The sequence below is a fragment of the Loxodonta africana genome, chromosome 2 (assembly GCF_030014295.1).
Source record: "Loxodonta africana isolate mLoxAfr1 chromosome 2, mLoxAfr1.hap2, whole genome shotgun sequence".
NCBI classification, from domain to species: domain Eukaryota; kingdom Metazoa; phylum Chordata; class Mammalia; order Proboscidea; family Elephantidae; genus Loxodonta; species Loxodonta africana.
In genome coordinates, this window is record NC_087343.1 from 146615108 (window position 1) to 146634142 (window position 19035).

Genomic DNA, 19035 nt, shown 5'->3' on the forward strand with positions numbered 1-19035 from the left:
CAATTAGCCACACATTCCTGACTTTCCTTTTTCCTCTGTTGCTCCAGGTGCATACAGACCAATTGTTATGCCTTGGATGGCCGCTTGCAAGCTTTAAAGACCCCAGACACTATCCAACAAAGTAGGAAGTAGAACAGAGGCCAATTAACTGGAACGTCCCATGAAACTATGACCCTACACCTCCAAACCAAGGAACCAAATCCCACGAGGTACTTGGTTGTACATAAGCAACCTCAGCAGCTACTCTTCAATTTTTGTCATTGTTGTAAATATATCCATCACACAACTTTTGCTAATTCAACTTTTTACAGGTATACAACTTACTGACAACAATTACAATAATCAGCTGTGCAACCCTACCTTTAATAGATGTGATTTTTCCATCACTGTTACCCCCCTTTTTCCCCTCCTTCCTACCCCTGGTAACTGCTAATAAACTTTGGTCTCTGTACATCTGCCTTTTCTTATCTTTTTAAGTAAGGTCATACAATATTTGTCCTTTTGTGATTGGCTTATTTTGATCAGCATAATGTCTTCAAGCTCCATCTATACTGTAGCATGTATCAAGACTTCATTCTTCCTACTGGCTGAGTAGTAGTCTAGGGCATGTATGCACATTTTGCTTATCCATCCTTTTCTTGATGGGCATTTAGGTTGTTTCCACCTGTTGGCTATTGTGAATAGTGCTGTAATGAACTTTGGTGTACAAGTCTCTTTTTGAGCCTTTGCCTTCAAGTCTTTTGGGTATATAACTAGGAGTGGAATTGCTGGGTCATATGGTAGTTCTACTTTTAGTTTTTTGAGGCACCACTACACTTTTCCACAACAGCTGTACCATTTTGCATTCCCACCAGAAATGGATAAGGTTTCCAATTTTCTCACATCCTCCCCAACATTTGTTATTTTCTGTTGTTGTTTTTTTAAATCTTAGCCATCCTAGTGGAGTGAAATATCTCATTGTGGTTTTGATTTGCGTCTCTCTGAGCATCTTATCATGTGTCTGGTGGCCATTTCAATGTCCCCTTTGGTGAACTGTCTATTCAAGTCCTTTGCCCATTTTATAACTGCGTTATTTACCTTTTTGTTGTTGTTGTTAACCCCTCCCCTTTTCCCCTACCTCTACCCCTGGCAACCACTAATAAACTGTATTCTGTACATATTTGCCTCTTTTTGTTTTTTTATATAAGTGAAGTCATACAGTATTTGTCCTTTAGCGATTGGCTTATTTCATTCAGCATGTCATCCAGCTCCATCCATATTGGAACATGTATCAAGACTATTTCTCCTACTAGCTGAGTAGTACTTCATTGTATGTATGTACCACATTTTGTTTATCCATTCATCTCTTAATGGGCATTTAGGTTGTTTCCACCTTTTCGCTATTGTGAACAGTGATGCAGTGAACGCTGGTGTACAAGTCTCCATTTGAGTCTCTGCTTTCAATTCTTTTGGGTATATACCTAGGAGTGGAATTGCTGGGTCATATGGCAGCTCTATTTTTAGTTTTCTAAGGAACTGTTACACTGTTTTCCACAATAGCTGTACCATTTTGCATTCCCAGTAGCAATGGATATGGGTTCCAATTTCCCTACATCCTCGCCAACATTTCCTTTCAGTTTTTTTTTTTTTTTTTCCATCTTAGCCATCCTAATGGGAGTAAAATGGTGTCTCATTGTGTTTTGATTTCCATCTCTCTGATGACTAATGATGCTGAGCATCTTTCCATGTGTTTGGTGGCCACTTGAATGTCCTCTTTGGTGAAATGTCTATTCAAGTCCTTTGCTCAGTTTATGATTTGCCTTTTTTCTTGTTGTCAAAGCTTTTTGCTTTTTGTTTTTTTAATTGTGCTTTACATGAAAGTTTACAATTCAAGTCTGTTTCTCACACAAAAACTTATACACACTGTTATATGACCCTAGTTGCTCTCCCTACAATGTGACAGCACGCTCCTTCTCTTGACCCTGTATTTCCCATGTCCATTCAACCAGCTCCTGTACCCCTCTGCCTTCTCATCTTGCCTCAAGACAGGAGCTGCCCACTTAGTCTCATGTGTCTACTTGAGCTAAGAAGCACACTCCTCACCAGTATTGTTTTATGTCTTATAGTCCAGTTTAATCTTTGTCCGAAGAATTGGCTTGAGGAATCGTTTTAGTTTTGGGCTAGCTGAGAGTCCGGGGGCCATGACTTCTGAGATCCCTCCAGTCTCAGTCAGACCATTAAGTCTGGTCTTTTTACTAGAATTTGAGGTCTTCATCCCACTTTTCTCCTGCTCCATCAGGGATTTTCTGCTATGCTCTCTATCAGGACAGTCATTGGTGGTAGCTGGGCACAATCTAGTTCTTCTGGTCTCAGGCTGACAGAGTCTCTGGTTTATGCGGCCCATTCTTTCTCCTGGGCTCACATTTTCCTTGTGTCTTTGCTGTTTTTCATTCTCCTTTGCTCCAGGTGGGTTAAGACCAATTGATGCATCTTAGCTGGCTGCTTGCTAGCTTTTAAGACCCCAGAAGTTGTCAAAGTTTTATATATATTTTGGTTATTAGATTCTTTTTTTTTTTTTTTTTTGAAATTGCGCTTTAGGTGAAAGTGTATATCTTAATTTCTCATACAAAAATGTATACACATATTCTTATGTGAAATTAGCTGCGATCTCTATAATGTGACAGCACACTCCCCCTTTCTACCTTTCTATCCCCGGTTTCTTGTGGCCATTTGACCAGTTCCTGTCCCTCCCTGCTTTCTCATCCTGCCTCCAGACAGGAGCTGCCCATTTGGTCTCCTATATCTGCATGAACCAAGAACCACACACTTCATGAGTATTATTTTACGTTTTATAATCCAGTCTAATCTTTGTCTGAAGAGTGGACTTTGGGAATGGTTTTAGTTCCGGATTAACAGAGCGTTCAGGGGTAATGGCTTCAGGGGTTCCTCCAGTCTCAGTCAGACCATTAAGTCTGGTCTTTTTAAGCAAATTTGAGTTCTGCTCTACACTTTTCTTCTGCTCCACTAGGGACTCTCTGTTGTATTCCCTGTCAGGGTGGTCACTGATGATAGCTGGGCACTGTCTAGTTTTTCTGGTCTCAGGCTGATAAAGTCTCTGGTTTATGTGGTCCTTTTGTCTCTTGGGCTAATATTTTCCTTGTTAGCTTATTTATCTTTCTGTTGTTAAGTTGTTGAAGTTTTATATATATTTTGGTTATTAGATTCTTATCAGATATATGGTTTCTGAAGATATTCTCCCAGTGAGTAATTTGTCTTTTTACTTTTTTGGTGAAGTCTTTTGATGAACAAAATTTTTAATTTTTATGAGGTCTCATTTATTTATTTTGTCTTTTGCTGTTAGTGCTTTTGTTATTATCTTAGATAATCCACTGTTATAAGCTAGGCCTGACAGTGTTGTCCCTGCATTTTTACATATGCTTTTTTGATTAATTGAAAAACGTAAGCTGAAATAAATGTGAGGTGCAGGAAGGTTGTGACAGCTGTATCCCAGTGCCTAGAGCAATATCTGACATAAATTAGGTTTTCAACCATACTTGTTGAATAAATGAAAGAGAGCAACATCAAAAAATTAAAAAATGACTTACACCTAATATAAGACCACTCTGTAGTCTCTTCCAATTCTGCTGTTTTTGCAGACAAATTTATATACTCAATTTCATCATGATCATTTTTTCTTTAACAGTATTGTTCTTGTATCAGAATCTTATTTGCCAAGCCCCACTCTTCTCCTAATATAAAAAAAGATTTATCAATTTTATGAAATCTTCCTTTTCCAGCCTTACTTACTAACAGTTTTATAGGTAAAATGATACTTTTGGGTGTGTTTCTTTTGTCCTGTTCTCCTTTGTTCTTTGAACATTTACTGAACTTTAAATAACTATAGTATTATCTACATTTTGGTCCAGCTCCCAACTTTATACTCATTATTAAGGAGCCCTGGCGACGAAATAAGCACTCAGCTGTTAATCGAAAGGTCAGTGGTTGGAACCTACCAGTGGCTCCATGTGAGAAAAGTACTGACAATCTGCTCCTATAAGGATTAGAGCCTAGGAAACCCTATGGGACAGTTCTACTCTATAATGTAGGGTCGATATGCATCAGAATCGACTCGATGGCACACAACAACATTAAGGCCACACTCATTATTTCATAATTTAATCTGTAGATTAACTTGTCTTTAAATTCTGGATCCACTTGATTCATAATCTTTTCATTAGTAATAGCAAGGTCATAGGTTTTTGTAAGTTAGGTTTTATTTCTAATAATTTTGTCACTTTAACATTAAGTTTATTTTTTCAAACAGTACCCATTTATATACAGGATGGCATATATCAAGAGATTTATAGAGTCATTATTAATGTCTTTCAAGTATTCTTTCTAAAACTTTCTGCATTTAAAAAAAAAGCCCGTTGCCAATTCCAACTTACAGCGACTCTATAGGAGAGAGTAGAACTGCCCCATAGGGTTTCTGTGGAGCACCTGGTGGATTCAGACTGCCGACCTTTTGGTTAGCAGCCATAGTTCTTAACCACCACACCAAAAGAGTTTCCTCTATAAGTATAGGAGGAAAAAAAAAAAGCTCTGCTTTTTTGAGAATAATTCTATGATCTTCATATTAAATACTGCTGAAGTTGTTAGAACTAGAAAAATAACAACTGATTAATAACTTGTTGAGAGTTACAAGCAAAGTATAGTACTATAATCTGTCCACTGAGTTAATGATTAAAATAATAGTTTTAAATTTTTAAAGACATTCAGGTTATATAAACAAGGTAACAGCGTCTGTTTACAGCCTTAGCAATATCTGGTTGGACAGATCTCAATCATGTTACAGTCCTTGAGCCATTAACTCTTTAATTCCTCCACCTGGAGAGAGAAGTACTAGCTGATAAAAAGCTATAGGTATTATTTTAAGATCTAAATATACTCCTTGAGAGCTGTGTTACCTATTATTTACTATACTATGTTAAGAACAGGTCAAATCACCTGATCATAATTTATCTACCAAAAAATTTTTTAAAAAAGACCTTTGGTTAGTGCTTATAAATCAGTTATCACTTGATAAGGTGCTGCACTGTATGACAAAATATACTCACTAGGATGTAACGTTGGGACATGCTGTCCAAGTCTGTCATCTTTGAGCATGTGGAGAAGTGTTGTTTTTCCCGCATTATCCAATCCAAGAAACACCAATTTACCAGTTTTCTTATATAATCCTATAGAGTAAGAAATAGGTATTATTGCCTTTCACAGATAAGGAAACTAAAGCTAAGGTAGAGAAAGTAATTTGCCAGAGGATACGTAATTTATAGGTCTATAAAATTTTAAAGCCTCATCCTTAACTATTGGGTTATGTATGAAGAAACTCTACACAAACAAGCACTATTACATAATAGGATTAAATGGGATAACTACAGAGAACAAAGGGCCAACATTACCTAAAAACTGCAGCACACTGCTGAAACCACTGTAAATCCAGTCAAATATGAAGGACATATCCAAATCTTATAGGATCTGAAAGAGTTACAAATTTAGCAGTCAACGTTAAGTACCAATACACATTAAACACCAACAACATTAAACATCAACCCTTTGAGTAAATAATCCTAGAAAGATCTTACCACAAAGAGTCAAATACTCTTATCCAGGCTGGTCTAACCTGATCAACAATGATGTATAAAACAAAATACCATTAAAATACAAACTAAACACTATTTTTTGTCCATCAAAATATCAAAGATGAAAAAGAATTTTAACAGCCAGGGCTAGAAAGGATGTGGTAAAAGAGGCACTGCTGTGGCAGTATAAATTGGTAGAAATTTTTTTCAAAATCAGTTTGCAACAACACATCTATTGATACCATTTGAACCAAGAAGTCTGCTTTTAGAAATCATCCTGAATACAGAAAAGCATTATGTATAAAGATGTACATCACTCAAGTGTTAGGTAAGACAAATTTTGGAAATAATCTATGTTCAACAATACATTAAATTATTGTATATACGGACTGGAAACCCTGGTGGCGTAGTGGTTAAGTGCTACGGCTGCTAACCAAAGGGTCAGCAGTTCAAATCCACCAGGCGCTCCTTGGAAACTCTATGGGGCAGTTCTACTCTGTCCTATAGGGTCGCTATGAGTCGGAATCGACTCGACGGCACTGGGTTTGGTTTTTGGTTATATATGGACTATGGAATATATACCAAAACCTTGTTGTTCTTACTTGGATAGGGAGAGAAAGCATAGAAAGAGCAGGAAAAGAAGAGAAAGAGGAAGGAAGTTTATGATGAAATAGAGAGTATTCAAGTCTGAATATATCTGTGTGAATAAAAGCCCCCCTCCTTTTTTTTTGTTTCTTTTGGTCTTTTATAGTAGTTGGTACTAGGTGGTAAGTTTCTGGGTTTGTTATCTTTCTGCATTTTTCAAATGTTAATAATATTACTGAATATTAAAAATATATATTTTAACTCATAGTGGAAAATACAGAGTATAGTTAAATTCAGCATTTGACATGTGCCTTGATAAACTAATTGGAGTAACATGGAAAATAAGAGGAAAAAAGCCTCTCGGGAAAAGATCACACATACAGAAATATACTTTTACATAAACAAAATTCATTTTCTAGAGCTCAACGGAAGAATCTAGGCCCAAAACTTGGCCCAAGTCAAAAAAGTTTGAAGGGTTGTGCTGTCTTTGACATTCTTTAGACAAAATATGATACACAACACTGCTTTCTTCTCACTCTAGTGGGCTGCCAAGCTTGACAAACATGGGTACACCATACTCAGAATTCCTGGAGGATATGGTGTCAAGAGACCACACTGCCTTGAGAGTAAGAGAGGCAGAGAAAAGAGAGCGAGCCTACCTCATCACTTTCCAGTTTGTAAGAGATTACCTGGATCCTAGAAATAGTCTCTACCCTTTCTCCTCCCCCTTACTTGAACTAACACAACCAGATTTTTGTTCTTGCAAACAGTCGAATGCTAAGACAAGGTGTTTGGCAAAATTATGAATCATTTCATGTGTCAGTATCACAAGAATGAGAGCGACAACAGCAGCATATATATACAAGAATCTAACACCTTGGAAGTTCCTGTTTTATTCAGGTTGAAAATTTTAGTGCCTTCTGACTCAACGGCACTGGGTTGGGTTGATTATCATTCTAGGTCACGTAGAAATTGAAACTCATAATCAGAGAGAATATATACATGTGGCTTATGTTCCCTGGAGATTTTAAGATGCGATATATGTTTTTCGAAGAGAATCATAATAGCCTTCACTGTATAGAATTAAATAAAGCAGTAGTGTGTATTATTTTATTCAATACATGTTTTTATGGATTGCACTGTGTTCCCCAAAAATGTATGGCAACTTGCCTAGCCCATGATTCCCAGTATTGGGTGATTGTCCACCGTTTTGTCATCTGATATGATTTTCCTGTGTTGTAAATCCTACCTCAATGATGTTAATGAGGCAGGATTAGAGGCAGTTATATTAATGAGGCAGGACTCAATCTACTAGGTGGTATTTTGAGTCAGTCTCTTTTGAGATATAAAAGACGAAAGTGAGCAGAGAGACAGGGGGCCTCATACCACCAAGAAACAAGAGCAAGGACAACAGTGCTTCTTTTGGACCTGGGGTCCCTGCGCTGAGAAGCTCCCAGACCAGGGGAAGATTGACGACAAGGACCTTCCCCCAGAGCAGAGAGAGAAAGTCTTCCCCTGGAGCTGGCACCCTGAATTCGTACTTCTAGCTTCCTAGACTATGAGAATAAATTTCTCTTTGTTAGAGCCATCCACTTGTAGTGTCACAGCACTAGATAACTAAGACATGTTTACTGAGCAATTTCTTGCAGTGAACTCTCATGCTTTCTTTGGTTTCCACAGGAACCACCTAGTCAAGAATCTTACTGCCACATTCCTAAACTACCACCTTAACCTCAAAATTTGTCTCTACCCACCTAGTATACTATCTCCAGAATGGCCTCACCAAAATGTCATCTTGAGCTTGACTTACTGCATAGTCAGGGTGGCCATGTCTCAGTTTGCCAGAGATAGTCTCAGTTTATACCTGTTGTTGTTAGGTGTCATCGAGTTGGTTCCAATTCATAGCCACCCTATGTACAACAGAACAAAACACTGCCCAATCTTGCGCCATCCTCACAATCATTGCTATGTCTGAGCCCACTGCTGCAGCCTCTTTGAGGGTCTTGCTCTACTTTATCAAGCATGATGTCCTTTTCCAGGATAACATGTCCAAAGTACATGCGACAAAATTTTGCCATCTTCACTTCCAAGGAGCATTCTGGCTGTACTTCTTCCAAGACAGATTTGTTCGTTCTTCTGGCAGTGCCAATGGTGTAATTCAAAGGCATGAATTTTTCTTCAGTTTGTTACCCCAATATAATTATTAGTAAAGCTTCCTTTCACTCTCAAAAAGGTCCTGATTTAGTTGATAAAGTATATGGCCACCCTGTACACTGTGAGTGAAAAGCCACCGGAGGTTTTTGAGCTGAGAAGTGATACAATCAAACTTCTGGTCTAGCATTCCAGAACTTCCACTATCTACCTCTTAGCTACCTTTCCAAGCTTAACATACATTAGTTCCCTATTTGTAGCCTTCCCTGGGTCAAAGTGAACTGACAGCCATTCACTGCAGGTGACTTACACTTTACCACCTTAAAACCAATGTCCATTCCTCTTCCCAACATCAGAATGTTCTTCCAACATTCTGCCTGAAGTTCTCCTGCCTCAAGTACCAGCCAAAATGAAAGAAGAAATGAGTTCTTACTTGAGTTGGTATTTAAGGGATAGATGGAGGTGGAAGAACCAACGGAACCCAGAGAGTGTAAAAGAACTAGAAGAGATTTGCAAAAGTGCAAAGAAGTTAGCCATATCAAATATAGCTATAGTCACAGCTGGCTTTGGTGACAAGGAGACAAATGTTAAGAGCGTGAGAAGCCTGAAGTAGAAGAGTAGTACAGGGCTGCCTGTGGTAAGTGCTCAAGAGCAGAATAGAGCAGAGTAAGAGCCTATCTCCAGGATTAACTGCATAACCTTGAAAAGGCGTAAGTTTCTCCTACAAAATCTCTCAAGGGTTGTAAAGATCAAATGAGCTAAATTGTAGAATTTTTAATACTAGGCTGCTGTGATTATTGAGAAGTGAATGGGGTAGGTGGTAAAAGATGGAGGCAGTGAGGAGAGATTCCTCTTTCAAAAAGTTTGAAATTGAATAAGAAATAAGACTTTTTTCTTAAGGAAAGGTGAAGCTTGAGTATGTTGATAAAAGAAGAGAAGGAGCTAGTGGGAAGGGAGAAGTTACAAAGATGAAGAGAGAGAAGGAATTAACCAAATGAAAGGCACAAGGACTCAAGAGAATCCTGGATTAAGCATGCATCCCTGCATCCCTCCCTCTAGGATTAGAAGAAAGGAGGGCCAGGAAAAGTGTAGTAGAGATGGCAGGAATCCGACTTAAAAGTGAAAAATAGGTATAGAGAAATCTTGATCAACATAAAAGATTGCTAAAAAGTGCCAAGGGCTCAGCTGGGGTGGAAAAACAAACATTTGTTTCCTCTACTCTACCACCTCCCGACCCTGCCCAGCAAAACTCAGCTTTAGAGAAAGTGGAGTGACTGGGGATTAGGGACTCCAGGATAGGGGCTGAAAAAGGGCAAGGAGAACAGGGAGTTGAGAATACTGCAGAGAGGAGCTGAAGTGATCTGATCAGAAGTTTGGGCTGAGTGGGTAAAGGTATGAAGGCAGGTAGTACATGGGGATGGGATGCAGATCAAAAACAGGCTTCTCATAGAATAGAACTGGGCACACAGGGACAAAGTCTTTAAGTCTTTAAGATGTAGGAAAACTGTGAGAGGTGGAAGGTGACCTAGAAGTGTTTCAGCAATGGAGGAGAATGTGGGGTTCAAGAATTCAAGAGAGGGTCAAATCTGGGTGGTGGCAAGCTCTAAGGCCTGGCTCTGGCATGGACAGCTGAAGAGAACCGGAAGTGAAAGATATGAGAAGCCAGGCTACAGGGTACACTGTCCACCCTAACAAGCAACAGAATCTCCTAGAAGAGTGGAGGGTATTGCTATAGAAAGCAAGACTGTGAATCAAGTAGCAAAGTTCTCACTGAAGTGGCAAAGTCCTCACTGAAGGTGACTGTTGGTAGGTGATAGTCATGAAGACTGGTGGAATGGGGTCAGCCTTGAAGGGAAAAGGATTACTACATAAGGATGGTACAGATGTGCTGTTGTAAAATCTACCCCAAGGGAAATAATCGAGTGACACATACTGGGAAACCCTGCTTTACAAGATAATCAGGGAAACATTTTTATGAAGTAGTGGTTTCTAAGAACTTCAAACTAGGAGTCATTAGAAACAGAATTAATTATTTTTAAGTAGAGGTAAAAATGCCCAACTGAGAATAAAAGCTACTTAGCTACAAACAGATATCTGAGCCCTGAGAACAGGTTACACAACACCATGAACACACTATTAAGACATGTGAAGAGCAAAGGTCAAGAACAAGGAAAACACGGACACGTCAGCAGATTTATTTATTGCATGAACACCAAACAGGAAAAGTCCCTATACAGATTAGAAGAGTGATCTACTCAAATAACACAAAAATCAGGGCAAAAGGTATAATGGAACATAACTTCTCAGATTACGAATAACTTCTTAAAGCCTTGTCCCACTTAGCTTACATGGATGATTCCATTTATACAAAATGCCCAGAATAAGCAAATTCTTAGAGAAAGCAGATTAGTGGTTGTCAAGGACTAGGAGGGGGGGAATGGGGAGTAATTGCTAATGGTTACAGGGTTTCTTTGGTGGGTCATAAAAACATTCTAAAAGTGGACAGTGGTGATGGCTGCACATTTTGAATATAATAAAAAACACCGAATTGTATGCTACAAAAGGGTAAATTTTATGGTATATGAATTATATATCTCAATAAAACGATCATATAAATTTAAATAAAAGCAAATAAAAAAACTTACATTGATTTTTAATATTTACAACTGATTTATACAAGCAACAAACGAAGCAGAACCATTTAGGTATGAACTTTAAAAAATATACCCAAGAAAAAAATACACATAAAGAAAGAGGCAATATGAAATCAGATTATGATTACAGAATCAATGTATTAATAACTTTGGAAAGCAAAGCATGATACAGTCATGTACCTAGTATAAAAATAAATCTGGATTTAAAATGCCCCTTTTCGGAATACTATAGGGTTGCTGTAAGTGGGAATCAACTGGATGGCAACGAGTTTGGGTTTTTTGGTTTATTATTTATTATTTCATTCTGGGAAAGTCACTCTTTCTGAGCCCGTTTCTTCCTGTGTACACTAATGGAAACACCACCTGCCCCACAGTTGTAGTAATCATTAAATATGCTAATAAACACAGAAACACTTTGAATACTACAGGCACATATTTTAACTCATTCAGGCCAAACTTATTGCAATTGAAAACAACGGACTTTAAATGCCAATTTGCACATTAACTTCAATACTAACAACTCTTTATATGAAAAAGTTTATAACGATGTTCCAATTTTATTTTAAATATTAACACCCCATCATTGACAAACGCCAGAGAAGGTACTAGAAAAGTTTCCTTCAACTGCAGGTAAAGAAATTTCGCTAGAAACATAGTTTTCTACCAAATTGTGTCAGGTTTATGATTAAAATGTGTACAAATTCCATAAAACCAGAACACAGAATAAGTACTGTAAACTAATTTAGGAATTATGTAACCCCCACCATCACCAATTTCCAATAGTACTAGAAGAATAAAAATGTTTTGTATAATTTCAGCCAGGTCCTATGTATTACTAAAGACAACTACAATGGTGAATGTTTCAAAACAAGCAAATATTTTCCCCTAAAATTGTTAGATTTTCTTTCTACAAGCCTTTAAAGTTTTGAAACAGTGATGCAAAAAAAAAAAAAACCTCAAGAAAACATCTTAGGATTGACCGTACAGCAATTATAATAATGGAACTAAGTCTTTTAATTCATATATCAACAAAAAGTACATACTCAAATTTCCTTTAGGGAAAAGTGACACTCATTTTAAAAGTGGTTAAAACCAAGACAAGTATAAATATTTGTAATATTTATTTTTAAGAATAAGAAAAGGAGAAATCTTTATTAAAAAAAATGTGAATTTGAGTACTGAACTTGCCAATACTGAAGAAAAACCAAAAAAAAAAAAAAAAAAAAAACCCGTTGCCATCGAGTCAATTCCGACTCATAGCGACCCTAGAGGACAGAGTACAGCCGCCCTATAGGGTTTTCAAGGAGCACCAGGTAGATTCGAACTGCCGACCTTTTGGTTAGCAGATGCAGCTCTTAACCACTACGACACCAGGGTTTCCAAATACTGAAGAAAGAACATGAAAACCTAGTAGGCAATGACAAATTCAATCCTTAAAATAATTTTGCTATACACAAGGAAGAGAAACTTTTCAACACTGTGATTTAAGATTTTCTTAGTAATGTTTTGCAGAGAAACCATTTATACGAGTTTCAGTCAAGTACTTAAAGGCAAGGGAAGACACATAATGAATCATTACTACAGAATTATGATTTGTAAGCTTCAGATGATGTGGTAGTGATTTTCATTTCCGACAGCCTAATCTTTTTGTCTCAATTCCTGCTTGAATTTATACTGCAGCACAATACTGCAAGGTAAAGAAAGGTAAACATGTGCTTTATTTAAACTGTTAATCTTCATGACTGACAATGCTTCTGCAACACTTCCAGAAGAAAGGAAGTGCAAACTTTCCTTTTCTGCAAGCTCAGAAAATACCGATTTACTATCTTACAGTCTACAGTTCAAAATATTTTGGTGACAAAGGCAAATCCACTAAAAGGTACGATATTAGATATTGACGTTGCTTTGAACTATCAGCAGCACTAATCGCTGACAAATTGTAAATCTTCCTTTATCTGTCATTTGTAAAAAAGGGATGATACTACAACCTTCTTAGGGGAACACTGTGTGCAGAGCTAGCCCTTTACACATAATAGTAAATAAATGTTCCTTTTCTTTCCTTCTTTCAACTCATTTGCTTCAGGGAGACTTAAGGGATATTTTACCGTTGAATACAGTTCAGAGAAATACACTTAATAATACAGAGTGTAATATAAGAACATGCAAATAAACAACACCAGGTTTAATTCAAGCTAAAAAGATTTCTTCACCTCATATTGCCCAATGTACCAAATATCTTAAATTCCTGACGAACTTGATTGTTTCATCCAACGATGCCACTGCCTAGCTGTTTCAAAACAAATTTCTATCTTACTGGAAAATCTTGGAACACTTTGTAAATCATTACAGTTTTGCCCCACAGAATATCTTTTTCCCACTCGACTGCGACTTGGGCTATAGAAAATGTTAAGCAATACTAGTAAGAAAACTCAGTCCCTGCCCCACCCCCCACCCCCCCACCCCTTTAAATGGAAAAGCTGAAAAAAACTCGCCCTGTCACAGCCTCTTGGGCTGTCAGTGATCTCCGCCACCTTCACTTTCCCAGGTGAGAAACTGAGGCCCAGGAGAAAGGAGCCTGCCTGCCGTTTAAAGCCGTCTTATTCTTTCCTACAATGACCAGCCTCTGACAGCGGCGGTGTCCTGCCCAGAGGGCCATCAGAGCCCCTGCGGAGCAGGGCAGGGACCCGTCCCCCTCCCGCCGCTTGATTCCGGGGCGGAAAAAACGCGCCCTTACTCGCAGGTTCACAGGCAGGGGCCCTGGGCCGGCCCAGGGCCCGAAAAGCGCGCCTTCCCTGGGATCCATAGCTGCCGCCCGCCAGTTCTCCCTGGAGGCCTTGCAGCCACTGACCTGCTACTGGAAAGAATTCAGTTCCCGGCTCGGCGTCTGTCCTACACCCTCCGAGCCGCTACGGCACAGAGCGATGGCTGCCGCACCGCCAGCTCGCATCAGCTTCTTCCGGGCCGGTGGGTGCCTCACTCGCGACGGTCCGCAGGGCAGCAGGGCCGCATGCCCACAGTTCCGCCTCCTCTCATCCCGCCGCCAATCCTCTGTTCTAGCGCGCCCACGGGTTGAGTCCGGCATTCCTGCCGCCAGGGACCCCCTGGCTGGCAGTAAGGGGTTTTAGGCCCCGCTGGTTTTTTGGCCTAGACAGAGAAGGGACCACCAGCCCCTCGAAATTATTCTTGACATCGGTTTTTTTTAATACATTTTTAAAGTGCTCGTTTAAAAAAAATTTTTTTTTATTGAGCTTTAAGCTCAATAAAAGCGAAAGTTTACAAATCAAGTCAGTCTCTCACACAAAAACTCATACACACCTTGCTACATACTCCCAATTACTCTCCCTCTTAATGAGACAACCCGCTCCCTCCCTCCACTCTCTTCTTTGTGTCCATTTCGCCAGCTTCTAATCCCCTCTACCCTCATGTACCCCTCCAGGCAGGAGATGCCAACATAGTGTCCACCTGATCCAAGAAGCTCATTCCTCACCAGCATCCCTCCCCAACCCATTGTCCAGACCAATCCATGTCTGAAGAGTTGGCTTCAGGAATGGTTCCTGTCCTGGGGCAACAGAAGGACTGGGGGCCATGACCACTGGGGTCCTTCCAGTCTCAGACCATTAAGTCTGGTCTTATGAGAATTTGGGGTCTGCATTCCACTGCTTTCCTGCTCCCTCAGGGGTTCTCTGTTGTGTTCCCTGTCAGGGCAGTCATCTGTTGTAGCCGGGCACTGTCTAGTTCTTCTGGTCTCAGGATGATGTAGTCTCTGGTTCATGTGGCCCTTTCTGTCTCTTGGGCTCATAATTACCTTGTGTCCTTGGTGTTCTTCATTCTCCTTTGATCCAGGTGGGTTGAGACCAATTGATGCATCTTAGATGGCTGCTTGCTAGCGTTTAACACCCCAGACGCCTCTCTCCAAGGTGGGATGCAGAATATTTTCTCAATAGATTTTATTATGCCAATTGACTTAGATGTCCCCCAAAACCGTGGTCCCCAAACCCCCTCCCCTGCTACGTTGGCCCTCGAAGCATTCAGTTATTCCAGAAACTTCTTTGCTTTTTGTTGCACGTGTTTTTTAATTCACCAATAATTTATGCAATATTAACTATGCGCCAGATCACGTGTTGGATGCTGGGTATTCAACTTTAAACAAGACTGTCTTGACTCCGGTGTTTTTGCCAATGGATTAGTGTCGCTTCCTTAAATATATTTAAATTCAGAATATTTGGTTGCCTTGAAGGGAAGTAAGATGTCAGTGTTTCCAGCCTGCTTTCTGGCCTAGGATTCTAGGTGATGGGGCCAAAACCAGGAGTTGTTTTCGGATTAAAGCAGAGGTCAGGAGGTTGTTATTCCTCAGGTTCCCAACAAATCCTATAACTGGCTCTGCCGTCTTTCTGCTCCAGCCGCAGGAAGTCTCTATGCCCCACTCCATGCACTTTCCCTTCCCTTTCACCACTCACTCTGATAGAACCATTGAAGTTATCTTGCTTATGATTATACACTTAAATATGTGTGATTATTTTGTCTAAAGTGTGCCCCAATAGACAGTCTATAAACTTCCTGAGGTCATGCCTCTTTCTCCCCTGAACCTATTTTCAGCATCTGGCACACAATTAAAATAAACACTGGGCTGCAGTCAAGTTAATTCCGACTCATAGCAATCCTATCGGGCAGAGAAGAACTGCCCCATAGGACTTCTTTTACTTTTTTCTTTTTTTTCAGTTGTGCTTTAGGTGAAAGCTTACAGCTCAAGTTAATTTCTCATTCAAAAGTTTATACACATATTGTTTTGTGACATTGGTTGCAATCCCCACAATGTGACAGTGCGCTCCCCCTTTTCGTACCGGGTTCCCTGTGTCCATTTCTCCACTTGCTGTCCCTTTCTGCCATCTCATCCTGCTTGCTTTTGGGCAGGAGCTACCCATTTGGTCTCAAACCCGTTGCAGTCAAGTCGATTCCGACTCATAGCGACCCTATAGGACAGAGTAGAACTGCCCCATAGAGTTTCCAAGGAGTGCCTGGTGGATTTGAACTGCTGACCTCTTGGTTAGCAGACGTAGCACTTAACCACTACGCCACGAGAGTTTCCCCACACACAATAGGTGTTCATAAATATTTGTTAAGCAATGATTCATGCACACCATGAAGGACATGTAGGTACATTTTTGCCCTCAATGGTTGAAGAGTTTCCCTAGAGTCCATTGGTCTGAGCTGGAGTTGAAGGAGCCACGATGAGTTAGAATTGACTGGAAGGCAACAGGTTGTTCCAGTCTGGGTTCCCATCTATTCTGATTCTGCATTCTACTAGTCTTGAATTCAGTTTAGTAAATACTTTTAACTGGCTTTAGGCACTTCGCTGGGCTCTTTGGGATTACTCTATAGCTCTTGTCCTGGATAGCCTTTCTTTCCTGTTATCCCTGGCATTTTAGTCAGCCTTTAAACCAAAAAAATCAAACCTGTTGCCATCGAGTTGATTCCAACTCATAGCGACCCTATAGGGCAGAGTAGAACTGCCCCACAGAGTTTCCAAGGAGCGCCTGGCAGAATTGAACTGCTGACCTTTAGGTTAGCAGCCATAGCACTTAACCACTACACCACCATGGTTTCCAGTCAGCCTTTCAAAAATCTAAATTAAGATTCCTCCTGGCTTCAACAAATTGTAAGATGACTAAAAAAAAAACTAGGAATGGAGAAATGTGACAACAGGCAAGCCATAATCTCATCCCTCAAGGAGCTTTCAGTTTAGCAAGGAGATGTGCTAGGTCACAACTAAATATAAAAACAGGCAGGAGGAGAGAAAGGATAAATCCAAAGTGGTGGTGGGGTGAGGGGGTAGGAGGCATGAAATGCTAGTGTTTGTTTGAGGTGAGCCTGAAAGAATGCATAAGATTTTCCCCCCAAAATTTTTGATGATTATTTTTCTTGTTATGAAAGCAATACATGGTAATTGTAAAAAGTTTTGAAAATTCAGAAAAATTTAATGGGAATAAGATTCACACTTAGTCACACCTCACAGATATAACCAGCTTTGTAAGATTATAATAATCATACTATATGCACTTAAAATTAAAAATTTAATTATAGATTTTGGGCACTTTCCCATGTAATTAAGTATTTTCTAAATCACGAATTTTAATGGCTAAGTATTTAATGGAATATAATAATTAACAGCAAAACTTCTAGCTAGAAATCATAGTTCAACGACTGGTTTCAACATTACCAGCCACTCAAAGTTTCAGTTTCTGCATGTGAAAAATGAGAACTAATATCCAGGAGGAATGATGTATCATAGTGAGAGAAGTAACATACATAAAGGAATAGAGATGGAGAAAGCACGAAGCAAATATAGTGACTTGACTGAGTGGGTTTGGGCTGGACCATGGGGGACCTCAGCTCCCAAACCGGAGAGCCTTTTGGGGGTTTTGAGAACAGGAACATGGTCACAGTTGTGTTTTCGAAAGCTTGCTCTAACAGCAGTGTGTGGTTTGTACTGGAACAGGCCGAGACTGAAAGATCTGTAATGATGCTGCTGAAATCTTGCAGGTGAGAGGTAACAAGGACCTGGGTGAGGTCACCGGGAACAAAGAAATAAGCAGTGATGTGTGAGAAATTGCAAAGGTTGAAATCATAAAGGAGATATCAAAGTCCAAAGCTGAAACTTGGATTAGTAAGTATACTTCTTATCTCCACTAGGACCACCTTCATGCAGGTGCCTGTCATTTCTGGCCTGGGTTACTGCAACAACTCCATTCCTTCCCCTCCAATCAATTCTCCTCACAGCAGTTGATTTTTAAAAATTTTTTATTACTGGATTCATCTGAAAGCATTAATGAAATCAAGTTACTCACCTGTTTAAAATTCTCAACTGTTTCCCAAAGCCTATAAACTATTAATTCCTTTCAATGGTTTATAACGCTTTCACTGGTCTGGCCACTTCTACTTCTTCGCTCTCATGCCACTCTCTGCCTTGCTCACCACAGCAAGTTCATTTCTGCCTCTGAGCCTCTGTAGGTGCTGTTTTCTTTGTCTGGAGCTCTTCTTTTCTCCATCTTCTGTATGTAGCTAGCGTTTTCATTCTTCAGAGCACAGCTTAAACGTCATCTCCTTTCTTAACCATCCTATCCAAATCATGTCCCTGCTTGTTAGTCTCTATCTCAGTCCCTCTTCTGCAATAATGCTTATCACAATTTGAAATTTTAAAATATATATTTATCTACATTTTTATTTTCTGTTTCCTCCACTGTAAACTCCACAGAAGAGGCCTTGTCTGTCCTATTCTGTTTTTACTTGGTGCCTAACACAGTGCCTAGCCTATGGAGGGCACTTCATAAATATTTCTCAGGTGAATGAATCAATTAATAAAGGAGCTGGTGAGGCCATTCAGCAGAAGTAGTCATCAGGAAAAGACAGATATAGAAAAGAAGTTAAGCCTCAGATTTCAGATACTCCGGTACTGGGGGATGGGGGGCTGAGGGAGGTACTTGGGAATAGAAAATGAAGAGTTGATATTGTATGTACTTCCAGCCCTGTCCGAGTGATACGGAGTCTGACCAGAGGCTCATCATTTCAGCTACACTATCAGGCCTGTGAGTATCAGATGGGATGTAATGTAGCATAATAGTTAAGAACCTGGAAGAAAGACTAACATAGTTCATTTAGAAACAAGTGCTATAAGTGCTGTAAGGACTTACAGCAGTGAATTAAAAGGGTCAAAATAGAACATTGGAAGAGAAGGCACTTTAAATTTATTCATTTGGAGTGTTTATTAAATACCTGTTAAGTACTAGGGCCTAAGCCACTTGCTGAAAATACATAGGTGAATAAGATATAGTCCCTGTTCTCTACTCTCTGACAGCCTGAGCAGGGAGACAGACATGAAATCAAAATGAAATGTCTTAGAATTCATGGGATGTATATAGACTTATGGAAACCTTTTTTTTTTTTTTATATAGACTTATGGAAACCCTAGTGGCATAGTGGTTAAGAGTTCGGCTACTAACCAAAAATCTGGCAGTTTGAATCCACCAGGT

General features: G+C 39.6%; 1 protein-coding gene across 2 annotated transcripts in view; it reads right to left on the reverse strand.

The window, feature by feature from the left end:
• Window positions 1–13975, reverse strand: part of SAR1B (secretion associated Ras related GTPase 1B) — a 29489-nt gene extending 15514 nt beyond the window's left edge. The window contains exons 1-3 of one of the 2 annotated variants that reach the window (XM_003404499.4): window positions 13857–13975; window positions 5439–5514; window positions 5097–5216 (exon numbers count right to left, since the gene is read on the reverse strand). In XM_003404499.4, the coding sequence (XP_003404547.1) occupies window positions 5097–5216; window positions 5439–5496 (178 nt within the window). In that variant the 5' untranslated portion in view covers window positions 5497–5514; window positions 13857–13975. Of the gene's footprint in view, window positions 1–3584; window positions 3729–5096; window positions 5217–5438; window positions 5515–13856 lie in introns of those variants that run through there. The other variant, XM_064276445.1, reaches the window with a different exon arrangement.
• Between the last annotated feature and the right edge of the window lie 5060 nt (window positions 13976–19035).